General features: G+C 42.8%; 1 protein-coding gene across 3 annotated transcripts in view; it reads right to left on the bottom strand.

The window, feature by feature from the left end:
- MED1 (mediator complex subunit 1) overlaps positions 1-13240 on the bottom strand; it is a 34257-nt gene extending 21017 nt beyond the window's left edge. Inside the window, exons 1-6 of one of the 3 annotated variants that reach the window (XM_058676684.1) lie at positions 12996-13240; positions 7598-7704; positions 3989-4067; positions 1137-1191; positions 904-1036; positions 216-244 (exon numbers count right to left, since the gene is read on the bottom strand). In XM_058676684.1, coding sequence (XP_058532667.1) covers positions 216-244; positions 904-1036; positions 1137-1191; positions 3989-4067; positions 7598-7704; positions 12996-13020 — 428 coding nt within the window. In that variant the 5' untranslated portion in view covers positions 13021-13240. Of the gene's footprint in view, positions 1-215; positions 245-903; positions 1037-1136; positions 1192-3988; positions 4068-7597; positions 7705-12995 lie in introns of those variants that run through there. The other 2 variants (XM_058676681.1, XM_058676682.1) reach the window with 2 other exon arrangements.
- Between the last annotated feature and the right edge of the window lie 361 nt (positions 13241-13601).

Genomic DNA, 13601 nt, shown 5'->3' with positions numbered 1-13601 from the left:
CAATAGCAACAAGATGAGAAACCCTAGGATAGACTGGGTAGGGTTAAAAAAAAAAAAACATGCTAAGTCAATTCTGAAAGTGCACATGTAAAGTCTGAGAAGTCTTGGCCCAAGAGAATAAAATTTTTGGTGAGAAAAATAATTTTTAAACAATCTCAAAACACTTTAACAAACAGTGCTGTCAACATCAAGGAATATCAATGTCATTTGCTTACCTTAAATGCTGTACAAGCTCGGGGCAGCTCTGAAATCAAAGAACATTATGTTAAAACAGAAAACTGCTTTAACATCTCTGAAGACATCAAAAGCTTTTTTTTTTTTAATTAACAACACATGCTTTATAATACAAACATTAAAACTATAGAAGGTCCTTCAATGAAGATACCAAAAAGCACCTTCTTCCTAACTGATGAACCATGGGGTTGAAGTGAGAAATTTAAAATTAAAATATGTATAAGCTTATAAAGAATCAAATCTCTATAGCTTGCTCAAAACATTAAGAACTCTTTTTAGTGATATCACTGAAACCCATATCAAACTATCTGGTTACACACATTTTAAATTCATCTCCATGATACGAACTTTCAGATCCTTCTTGATTATAATCGTTTAAGAATGGGAACCCTGAAATTTATTTCCGTACTCCGAGCACCTATTATTCAACTGCGGCTCATGCTTGTTGATGTGAAATGATAAGGGTTCCTCTGGTGTTTTCACTTATGAAAGCCCTTGATGATGTTAGATGGGCCCGCGTTCTGTAGCTGTTGATGCTGTAGCCCATCACATCATCTTTACAGTGGCTCAGGAAAAACTAAACCCAAAGTTATTTAAGCCCCAACAATTCATTTTTCAATAAATGTTCCTATTAAACCCCACAGATTTCAGTGAAATATCAACACATACCACAGGATTCTCCCCATGGTGAGCCACTTTTACATCACAAAGCTGTCCTGCAGGATCTAACTGCACTTCCACATAGAACATATCTGACGTGATGTAACATTCAGTGCCACTGGCACTGAGATGAGAGCCCAGTCTAGCAGGAACAAATCAAAACAAAAATTAATAGAAGACATAAATAAGGCCACCCAAAGTTAACACTAAGCTAATCATTTCTGCCCACAGAGACTACTTACCCATTCTGTCTTGCTATAGACTCCAAACGATCAGTCATTGCTGGTAAAGATGTTACTATGAAAGGTGAAAACGGAAATCATAAAGAATGATCCAAAACTTAGACAGTATTCTTCAAAGACAGAAACACCCTCTGGAGTATATTCATCCTTCCAAAACCATAAACACATTCAGTGATTCAAATGCTTGTCATCTGACAATGTTTAGTGGTAAGGCTTAGCTCTAGCCAATGAATTAAAAAGATATTTAGAAAAAAAAAGAAGAAAAAACAAAACAATTATTGTAGCTTATTTCTTTTTTTCACTACTCATTACTTGTAACAAGCTCTTTAACACATTTCTCTGGTAATTCTAGAATAAAGAAGATTAACATCTAAACCAACAAATATAAATGGTCAATATTCACAGCAGAATTATTCGAAACAGTCAATAGTTGGAAATCCCTGCCCCTGAGCATTTAGCCTGTTAACTTAGGTGGCTCCTGATATGCCTACATTCCATACTGGCAATAATGATTTTGAACCCAACTTTGCACCCAATGTCAGGTTCCTCCTGATGAATATTCTGGGAAGCAGCAGGTGATGGTTTACATTGTTGAGTCCCTGCCACCCACATGGGTGACCCAGATTTAATTGCTGTCTTCAATCTGGCCCATCCCAACTGTTGCAGGTGTTTCAGAGGTTAACCAGCAGATGGGAGAAATGTCTCTCTGCCTTTTAAAAAAAAAGAAAAAAAATGACCCAAATACCCATTATCAGATGATAAACAAAATGTGGCACATATACATAATGGAATATTACTGGACCTTAAAAAGAAATTCTGATACATGCTTCAAAATGGATGAATCTTGAAGACACAAAAACCAGTTAAGGATAAATACAATGTCACGTACATAACTATATAAAAGCAGAAAAGTAGACAAGTGGTTGTCAAAAATGGGAATGCTGGGCACAGAGCAGTAGGCTAGTAGCTACAGTCTGAGCCTTGCACGCCTGCCAGGATCTCATATGGGCACCAGTTCATGTCCCGGCTTTTCCACTTTCCATCCAGCTCCCTCCCTTGTGGCCTGGGAAAGCAGTAGAGGACGGCCCAAAGCCTTGGGACCCTGCAACTGTGTGGGAAAGCCAGAAGAAGCCCCTAGCTCCCGGCTTCAGATTGGTTCTGCTCCAGTCATTGCTGCCACTTGGGGAGTAAACCAGCAGATAGAAGATACTCCTCTCTGCCTGGCCTCCTCTCTGTATATCTGACTTTCCAATAAAACTAAATAAATCTTAAAAAAAAAAAGACTAGGTACACTGCACAGCTCCCACTTGGGAAGAAGAGAAATGGTCTTGGACTGTATACTGGTGATTATACAAAAATATGTAAAAGTACTGCCATTATGGAAGCCTGACCTTCCTGCTACTATCTACTTCCATTATGGCCCCCAGTCAATACAGCTTTCGTCAGAGTCACTAAAAAAAAAAAAAAAAATGATAAACATAATTGCTGCTAGTTGTACCCTTAAAATTGGCTGGGACTGGCCCTGTGGTGCAGTCAGTAAATCCACTGCCTGCACTGTGTTCCAGCTGCTCCACTTCCAATTCAGCTCCCCACTAATGGCCTAGAAAAAGCAGTGGGGGAGGGTCAAATGCTTCTGCTCTTGTCACCCACACTGGGAGACCTACAAGAAGCACCTGGCTCGGGCATGTACCTGGGGAATGACCTAGCAAATGGAAGATCTTTCTCCCTCTCTCCTTTTCCTTCTTTAACTCTCATTTTCAAATAAACAATTGTTTTTTAAAAATATTTAAGTAGTAGGGCCTGGCGGCGTGGCCTAGCGGCTAAAGTCCTCGCCTTGAACGCCCCGGGATCCCATATGGGCACCGGTTCTAATTCCAGCAGCTCCACTTCCCATCCAGCTCCCTGCTTGTGGCCTGGGAAAGCAGTTGAGGACGGCCCAATGCATTGGGACCCTGCGCCCGCATGGGAGACCTGGAGGAGGTTCCTGGTTCCCGGCTTCGGATCGGCGCGCACCGGCCGTTGCGGCTCACTTGGGGAGTGAAGCATCGGATGGAGGATCTTCCTCTCTGTCTCTCCTCTCTGTATATCTGACTTTGTAATAAAATAAATAAATCTTAAAAAAAAAAATATTTAAGTAGTAACTTTGTATTTTACCACAATTTCAACATGAAAACAAAACAATGCTCAGCTTAATCAGGATCAACTTTGTTGGTACAATGTAAAATTTGTTTCTGCATTCATTTGTCCCACCCAAACAAGCAGAATTAATCAATTACAAATACCATGAGTAATTAAGTTCAGAATTTAAATGTTTGTTTTCCAGGGAACTCTCTCCAGAAACAGCAACTTTCTTCAAGTCTCTATTACTTTTCAAAGAAATGCTTTGGGGAGCAGAAACAATCTAGCAGTTAAGAAGTTTCTGTTCCACATCAGAGTACCTAGGTTCAATTTCTGACTCTGGCTTGGGACTCCAGCTTCCTGCTAATGCAGAGCCTGGGCGGCAGCAATGGCTCCAACAGCAGGCACCCTGTGCTAAGCTACCCTGTGCTAACCCTGGGCCGGGTTTCTGGGTCACAGTTTCAACAAGCAGTCACTGCATGTATTTTTGGGAGTGAGCCAGGAGATGGGAGTTTCTATCTTATTCTCTCTCTTTCAAATAAATCAATAGGTATTTCTAAAAAACCAAATGATTCCAGAGTTTAAGAGCCTATTTCAACTCCATAAATCAAACAGGAGCAATATTTTACAGACTAAGTTGACCTGCTTCAATTCATACTTTCAACATAAGCATAAAAAAAATCACACTTAAACTGGGGTTTTAAGAAATCAGCAGATTCCTCGTGTTTACAAACCTTTGAGAGCCTTCTGCAATGTCTCCAAACAGCTGACCAAATGTTGATGCCCTCCAGAACTCATCACAACCCTTTTCTCCTGTATTGAGTAGGGAAAACAGTGAAGGTGAACATTAACCAAGAAAACGATGTCTCAAGTAAGCATACACATTATCTTGGCCTCTTACATATACACTCTATCTGGTTTACACACTGGTCATCTGTGCACACAATCAAAGGAAGAAACAGACACACCCATGGATGATCCTTATCTACATGCACAAAGACAGAAAAATGAAATCCCAGATTTAAAATAAGGTAAGAAAATATCATGGAAAATCAAAATAGATATAAAAGATCTACCTCCTAAAGAAGCAATTACTTCTTTAGATTTACAGTTAAATAAAGTGACTTAAGAGACTGAGAATTCCCAAATGTAACAAGGAAATCTACATGTAATGTAAGAAATAAAATAAAATCTTGGTCAAACTAGACTGACTCTAAGAAACAGATCCAAATATCAAAATATTTAGAATATTTTTTTCCTAGAGAAATAGTTTCTCACATTCTAGTCCCTGGAAACAGTAATAATTTTACAGTACAAGAACAGTTTTTCAGGGGCTGGTGCTGTGGCACAGTTAAGCTGACTATAGCGCCAGTATCTCTTATGGGTGCTGATTTGAGTTCCAGCTCCTCCACTTCCAATCCAGCTCCCAGGTAAAGCACCTGGAAAAGTAGTGGAAAATGGTGCAAGTATCTGAGCCCCTGTACCCATGTGGGAGACCAGGAGGAAGCTTCTGGTTTCTCTAGCATGCCCAGCCCTGGCCACTCTAGCCATCTGGGGAGTGAACCAGTGAATGGAAGATCTTAGTCTCTCCCTCATCTTTCTGTGTAACTCTGCCTTTCAAATAAAAAATAAATAAATAAAATAAATCTACAAAGTATAATTTTCTATTTTCTAAATCCTGGGTGAGAAAAGTTTTTTCAGCAAGGGGTCACTTGAATATTAACATATGTCCGGCGTAGTTGCATCAAAATATGAGTATTTATAACTTTTAGAAAAAGCTTCAAACTAGCATATGGCTGCTTTAGAGTATTCAAATGACAACTTTTGGGGACAGTGCGATGGTTCAACTGGGTAATCCTATGCCTGCAAGCACCAACATCTCATATGAAAACCACTTTCTGTCCCAGCTACTTCACTTCTCATCCAGCTACCTGCTTATGGCCTCAGAAAGGCAGTGGAGGATGGCTCAAGTCCTTGGGGCCCGCACCTGTACAAGAGACCCATCAGAGGCTGCTGGCTTCAGATTGGGTCAGCTCTGGCCATTACCACCATTTGGGGAGTGAACCAGTGGATGGAAGATCTGTCTCCGTCTCTCCATCTCTCAGTAAAACTGCCTTTCTGTTACAAATATAATAAAACCTTTAATAATAAATAAAATGACAACTTCTGAATTCTTAAACTGGGAAAACAGACATTTTTAATCAATATATTTAAAAAACAAAAACAAAACAAACAAAAAAACACAACTTCTTTGGGGCCAGCACTGTGGTGTAGTTAATAAAGCTCCTGCCGATGACACTGGCATCCATGTGGGCACCAGTTCAAGACCCAGCTGATCCACTTACAATCCAGCTCCCTAATACACCTTAGAAAGCATGGAAGATGGTACAGGTGCTTCAGTTCCTGCACCCATGTGGGGGACCCAGAGGAAAAACTTGACTCCTGGCTTTGGTCTGGCCCAGTTCCAGTTGTTGTAGTTATTCGGAGTGAAATAAGGATGGGAGATCTCTCTCTTTCTCTGTCTCTCCTCTTCTCTTTGTAACATTGCCTTTCAAATAAATAAATCTTTAAAAAAAAAAAAAAAAAGAAAGCTTCTTTGTATAAAAACCTGAACCAGAAAGATGCACATGTATTTGTAGAATTTAGTTACAGAATTCTTTCAACAATATAACATCTACTATCTCACTTCTTCCTTACATCAAAATTGTTTAGAAAAGCAAACTGGTGTAATATGCCTCCACAATCAAGATGAGGAAACAGACTCAGAAAGGTTTAAATTTAGGGCCAGCAATGTGACATAGTCAATAAGACTGCTACCTGCATTGCCGATATCCCATATCCACAGTACTTCAAGTTCTAAATGTTCCACTTCTGATCCAACGCCCTGCTAAGGTGCTTGGGGAAGCAGCAGAAGATGACCCAGCTCCCTGAGTCCGTGCCACTCATAAGGAAGATCAGAAAGACACTCCCACCTCCAGCCATTTTAGCCATTTTGGAGGTGAACCAGTGGAAGAAAAATTTCTGTCTCCCTTTTTAACTTCCTTTCAATGAAAAATTTATAAAATGTTGAAACACACAAACTTAAATATAAGTCTAAGCTGAACTTACTCTGAGCCCAAAGTGAAAATTTGATAAAATAGTAGTGCTTTCATTTACACAGAAAAGAAATGAATCTTAAGAAATCACAAAGTGAGCACACCTACCACGGCCTAGGTCAAAAAACAGAAGTAAACTTTTCTTGCACCATTCTACTACCACCAGAATCATTTGGATGAACTTTTAGTTTTAGTTCTGTAACATGTCATAATACACTTCCCTTGTCTTGTACTTCATGCTATGCAATTCTAGTACTGGTGAATCACTCAGCAAAGACAAATAATACTACAGAGAAAAAAGTTAACAGTAAACAGATAAAACCCCAGAATTCACTTGGATTAAGAATAAATTACACGTGGTCCATGTTATAGCACACTGGGCTAACTACCACTTGCAATGCCAGCATCCCATTTCCAAGTGCTGGTTTAAGACCCAGCTACTCCAGCCCAGCTACCTGCTAATGGTACTGGCAAGGCAGCACAGTATGTTTTATGCAAGCACCTGTTCCCCTGGCACCCTTGTGAGGGACCTGGATGGAGTTCTGGGCTCCTGGCTTCGTCCTCAACTAGTTCCAGCCATTGTAGCCACTTGGGGAATAAATACTTATCTGTCTCGTCTCCCATCTCTGTAATTCTGCTTTTCAAGTAAAATTATTTTTTAAAATGGATTGAAAAGTCTACTAGCAGTATTTACTCTGCAGATACAATGAACATAATATCACATTACAATCAAGGAGCTTGACAGCGAATGAAGAATGTCTTCTTGGGTAATAAAAATCATGACAAACAGACCTTGATACCTGGTCCCACATGTGCAGATTCAACCAAATGAAGTCTAAAAAGATTCAAGAAATAAGAACTGCTTCTATACTAAACACAGATTTTTTTTCCTGTCATTATTTCCTAAATAATACAGTATAACAACTATTTACACAGCATTCCAATTTACCAGGTATTTTAAGTAATCTAAAGATGATTTCTAGCATACAGGAGGATGTGAGCATGCTATATTCAAATATCCTGCCGTTCTACATAAGGTATTCTTGAGGGTACTGAAACAATCCCTCTAAAATCCTCAGGGGTGAAAGCACAGTTCTTTCCCAGGCAGGCCCCTGAAGAACTGCAGTGTAGCCCATGCTATATGAGGCACACGCCTGAAGACACTATTGTAACTGATATGGACACTAGAAGCTTAGCTTATCAAATCATCCAAGTACAACACTTTACCCACATTGCCACAATCCTCACCATGACTTGACGCACAAGCTTAATGGTTTCACTCCAAGGTCTATTTTGGTTAAATTTTGCATGAAGCCGTTCCAACAGAGAACTCATTTTACTCAGCTTTTCCGACTCTACGATATAAATCAGAAAACATCATTAGAAATTTTCTACAAAGACCTTCTCATTTTTCTTGGAAAAGGAATCCCCCACATTTAATTGCACTAGAAATTCAGCTAAAATACTTCCCATTATAATTTACTTCAAAGTGAGGTGGGGGATGGGTTCCTGAGCCCCAGGGACAGGGGAATTGATGGGGTATTGGTCACCTGGACCAGATCCTGGGGCCCACCTGATAGGTGGGTATTGGTTTCGTAAACTCTGGGGTGGGGAATCTGGTGGGGTTGAGTTTCCTGACCCAAAATACTAGGGCCCACATACTAGTTGGATGCTGGGTTCGTGAGCCCCAAGGGTGGGGGATTCAGTGATGCTTGGGACACCTGGCCCAGGTACTTGGTCTCACCTGCAAGAACATGCCTTACTTAATGAAAAAGGTGGATCAGTAGACAAAGGCCATGTTATAAAAGGAGAATAAGGCAGCACATTTGGTGCTATAGCAGAAATAACAGAAATAACTGGAAACAACCTGAAGCAAACGATGACAGCAAAAAATGTCAGTGAATGGAGCCAATGGACATTGAAAAGGTGACAGCATCCTTGGATCGGTGAAAATGGCAGCATTTCAGAACTATCCAAACTGCTTGGACAGAACCCTTGGAATATGTGCACTTTGAGACTCTGGGTTGATATGAGGTGATGGTTCCTCATCCCTGGATACTGGGATATATGGAAAGTCATGAGCCGCTTCCTCATTTGTCTCTCCCCTTCCCCGAGGAATAATAATAAGAAATAGCAAATCTGGAAGCAACAAATTCACCCAATTTTCCCTAAGCCTTGATCCTTCCCAACCTGATCAACCATATAATTCTTATTTTAAAATGATAAAAAAAATTTTAATAATAATTTACTTCAAATCTTATAAAGAAGATATGGGTCTTATTTAAGCAACATAATAGAGTAGGTCATTCTATTCAAGCTTTTCAGGGGAACCCATAAAGGAACATTTCATTGCAATTTAAGGAGAAAGTTATTTTCTGACATGCCTGCAATCCCTTGTATAATGTATGTAGACCAAAAGTGTGAACAGTCCTACTATGATTACAGGTTCCTCAATGTAAAAATTTTGAAATTCTTCATTTTTGGCCATGATTTTAAGAGACTGGTTAAGGGTGATTAAGAAAACAGGCCCTCTGGGACATGTTGACCCCCTTTGTTTCTCCCCTCCCCCAGAAACAACTAAAAGAAATAGTAAATTTGGAAACAATGAGTTCTCCCAATTTTCCCTAAACCTCGATCATTCCCACTCTGATCCACCATGTAATCATTATTAAAAAATAAAATTTTTTTTAAGATTTATTTTTATTACAAAGTCAGATATACAGAGAGAGGAGGAGAGACAGAGAGGAAGATCTTCCGTCGGATGATCCACTCCCCAAGTGAGCCGCAACGGGCTGAAGTGCGCCCACCCGGGACTAGAACCGGCGCCCACATGGGACCCCGGGGCGTTCAAGGCGAGGACTTTAGCCGCTAGGCCACACCGCCGGGCCCAAAAAATAAAAATTTTTTGAAAAAAAGGGGCTGGCACAGTGGCCTAGTAGCAGCTGAAGTCCTCGCCTTGGGTGCTCAAGGATCCCACATGGGCTCCACTTCTGATCCTGGCAGCTCCACTTCCCATCCAGCTCCCCGCTTGTGGCCTGGGAGAGCAGCCAAGGACGGCCCAAAGCCTTGGGACCCTGCGCCCTCATGGGACATCCAGAAGAAGCTCCAGGTTCCTGGCTTCGTATTGGCTCAGCTCCAGCCGTTGTGGTCATTTGGGGAGTGAATCATCGGTTGGTAGATCTTCCTCTCTGTCTCTCCTTCTCTCTATATATATCTGACTTTGCAATAAAAATAAATAAATTTTCAAAAAAAAAAAGAAGTTGTTTCAAATTGAAAAAAGGGAAAAGTTAAAAAAATGAACAAATATTTTAAAAAATTAATAAGAAAAACAGGGCCTAATTGCCTACTTGATGTTTCTTATCTTTTTAAATAACTGATATATGTACAGAAAAGAGATCAATCACCAAAGATCAGTTTCCAATCAAGGTAAGAGAAAGGCAGAAGAGATTGGTTCCTGGAAAAGTATGTGAATGAATTTTTTTAAAGATTTATTTGTTTTTATTGGAAAGGCGGATATAAAGAGAGAAGGAGAGACAGAGAGGAAGATCTTCCATCCGATGATTCACTCCTCAAGCAGCCGCAACGGCTGGAACTGAGCCATTCTGAAGCCAGGAGCTCTTCTGGGTCTCCCACATGGGTGCAGGGTCCCAAGGCTTTGGGTCATCCTCGACTGCTTTCCCAGGCCACAAGCAGGGAGCTGGATGGGAAGCAGGGCTGCATGGATTACAACCAGCGCCCATATGGGATCCCGGTGTGTGCAAGGCGAGGACTTTAGCCACTATGCTATCACACCAGGACCCGTGAATGAATCTTAAACCCTTCAAATCTCCCCTAGTTCTGCAACAGTCTTTTGTAAGCAAATATCCATGATACAAACCACTGGAGATGAATGAACACATGTCTGAGAAGACATGTATGAGGCACTGTAAATTAATATGGAAATTACCATCATAATGAAAAATGAGAAATGCTCTTAAAAACAGACATTATGAGGGCCAACCCCATGGGTCAACAGGACATTGCTTTGTATCCAGCTGCTCTGTTCTGCATCGAGCTCTCTGCTTATGGCCTGGGAAAGCAAAAGCAGATGGCTCATGTTTTGGGGACCCTGAACTGGAATGCATGGGAGACCAGATGCAGCTCCTGGCTCGAGGCTTCAGATCTGCATAGTGATGGCCGTTATGGCCATCTCAGGAGTGAATCAACAGATGGAAGATCATTCTGTCTCGCCTCCTCTCTGTATATCTGCCTTTACAATAAAAATAAATATTTTAAAAAAGGAATCAAATAAAACAAAACAGATACATTATTACTGAACAGCAAAGAAAGGACATTATCAGCATAGGGAGATTACAAAAAGTTTAACACTGGCCCTGAAAAATAAATTTAATCAGAGTTAGGGCAGTGAAGAGATCTAAATCAACAGTAAAACTTCTTCAGCTGGTTTAGCAAGTTAAGCCAGCTATGACATAGCAAGGCAAATGTTCACCTACAATTCAGGAATCTCATAGGGGTACTAATTCAAGTCCTGGCTGCTCCACTTTGGATCCAGCTCCCTGCTAATGTGCCTTAGCAAGCAGCAGCAGGACCAGGTACTTGGGCTCCTGCACCCACAGAAAAAAATCAGAAAAAGCTCCAGGCCCCGGGTTTTGGTCTGGCCCAGCCTTTACTGTTAGGGCCATCTGGGGAGTGAACTAGCAGATGGAAGATCCTATGTCTTCTCTGTAACTCTGCCTTTCAAATAAACAAAAAATAAATCTTCAAAACAAAAATTTCAGGGCCTGCAATGGTACCGTAGTGACTGAACCCTCAACCTGAACGTGAGGGAATCCCATGTGGTCACCCGTGTCCCGGCTGCTCCACTTCCTATCCAGCTTCCTGAGTGTGCCCTTGGAAAGCAGTTGGAGACAGCCTAAAGCCTAGGGACCTTACACTTGGGTGGGAGGCCCGGAAGAAGTTCTTGGCTGCAGCCTTTAAATTGGCTCAGCTCCAGGTCCCAGCGCTGTGGCCTAACAACTAAAGCCTCACCTTGAACACACGGGGATCACATACAGGTACCGGTTCTAATTCCGGCAGCTCCACTTCCCATCCAGCTCCCTGCTTGTGGCCTGGGAGAGCAGTCAAGGATGGTCCAGGGCCTTGGAACCCTGCACCCATGTGGGAGACCCGGAGGGCTCTTGCCCTCAGATCAGCACAGCACCGGCCCTTGCAGTCACTTGGGGAGTGAACCATCAGACAAAAGATCTTCCTCTGTCTCTCTTCTCTGTATATCTGACTTTCCAATGAAAATAAATCTTTTTTTTTTTTAAACAGCTGGAGCTGAGCCAATCCGAACCCAGGAGCCAGGAGCTCCTGCGGGTCTCCCACGTGAGTACAGGGTCCCAAGGCTTTAGGCCGTCCTCAACTGCTTTCCCAGGCTACAAGCAGGGAGCTGGATGGGAAGCGGTGCTGCGGGAATTAGAACCAGCGCCCATATGGATTCCAGCACGGGCAAGGCAAGGACTTTAACCACTACGCTAATGCGCCGGGCCCAAAAATAAAATGAATCTCAATAAATAAATAAATAGGCTCAGCTCCAGTCATTGAGGCCACCTGGGGAATGAACCAGCAGACGCAAGATCTTTCTCTCTGTATCTCTTCATCTCTGTAAGTCAGCGTTTCGATAACAATAAATAAATCGTAAAAAAAAAATTCAAGCTTCTTTCATGCCCTCAGGATACAGTGGTTTCTGAAAAATTGGTTTTTAGGCTGTTTCAGTTAACTAATTGCTCTGACACATTCTTGCCACTTCCCACTTGAAAGTCATTCGGTCAAGTACAACAATCCTAAATGCGGCAGACACAGCAGTGAGCAAACCACACAAACAATCCTGACTTCCACGAGTTCCCACTTTATAATCGTTGTTCCCTCACACTCCAGAGATACTCCTTTCCTCTTTCTCCCCATCAAATCAAACCCTTTATTTTTCTTGACCAGCCTTCTATTAAACAGCCTCAGCCTGTAGTTCTTGCAGGGACAACTACTATGTGGAGAGATGAAACAAACATAAAGGCAGGGCCCCAGATCCACAAAGCTCTGAATAAACTGTAGAAGATCAACAAATAATGATAACAAAGTAAGCTGTATTCATACAGCTGTGTCCCAAAAGCTATCCTCCCACTGAAGCAGGAATACGGGACTTCAGAGTCCAAAGTTGCACACCGAAGTCTGGCCGGGCACGGGATGGAGCCTTGTGCCATTGTAGGCGGCATCTGGCATCCTAGGTCGAGATCCTGTCATTCGGAGGCAGACAACCTGGCAGCACTCTGACACAGTTTTCCACAGGAAAGCCTTCCTGTCATTATTCAGCCGTTTCTTCCGGAACGAGGTGCCAGCAGGGAACAGGCATCACTCGCCCATCTCTCACCATTTTTAGGCTCAGCGTGCCCAGAGACCCCAGGGACCGTCCCTGGATGAAAAAGGAAACCTGCCCAAGGTGGCAGTCCGCCCCGCCACCACCAACCCTCACCCCCAAACCGGAGCTCTGGCACCGCCGAGCACGGCTCGGTCACGCACGCCCCGCAGCACGAGCCCCGATCCCGCACCTCCTCGCACAGATTGGCTGCCCCGACCGAGTCCCGCCCCTCCGCCCCCCTCTGTCACTCACCCTCGGTCTCCCCCTGTGCCTTCATCCTGACGACGGGCAGGGCCTGGGTCCGCCACGAGAGGGTCAGCCGCTCCCCGGCACGGACAGGGAAGCCGAGGGAACGGGCGGGCTCCCGGGGACGCAGGCACCAGCAGTCCCTGCTCCTCCCGGGGAGTCTCAGTCTTTAGTCCCCGGTGGCAAGAAGAGAAGGGTGCCTGCGGCCGCCGCCATCTTCCCCAACGGAACTTCCCAAGGTTCGCGAGATAGAACGGGATCCTGCTCGAGAAGGAAAGGCCGGGAGACGAAAGTCTCGCGAGAAGTGAGCGATGTGCTTTTCTTGCAACCTTGCTCTTGGGTGCTCTGGTTTGCACAGGTGGAGTTTGCATGTTGTTCAGAAACCTGCCTTTTCCTTTTGGCAGTTAAACAGTTTAAAAACTAAATCCACAGATCCCTTGACTGAACGGCTAGGTTTTATAATATTGGTATCATCTATTTTAACAAAAATTGTGGTTTTTTTACTTATTAAACCAGATGCAACAATAATGAAAGACGGCATTCGAAAGCCACCTAGCGCACTTAATCTCTGTTAATTTCACAAATATTTCTTGAGGAGTTGTAGTCTTTTGA

This window comes from Ochotona princeps, chromosome 17, assembly GCF_030435755.1.
Source record: "Ochotona princeps isolate mOchPri1 chromosome 17, mOchPri1.hap1, whole genome shotgun sequence".
Taxonomy (NCBI): Eukaryota; Metazoa; Chordata; class Mammalia; order Lagomorpha; family Ochotonidae; genus Ochotona; species Ochotona princeps.
The sequence above is the reverse complement of the archived record's forward strand: the minus strand, read 5'-3'. Positions and strand labels throughout refer to the sequence as shown.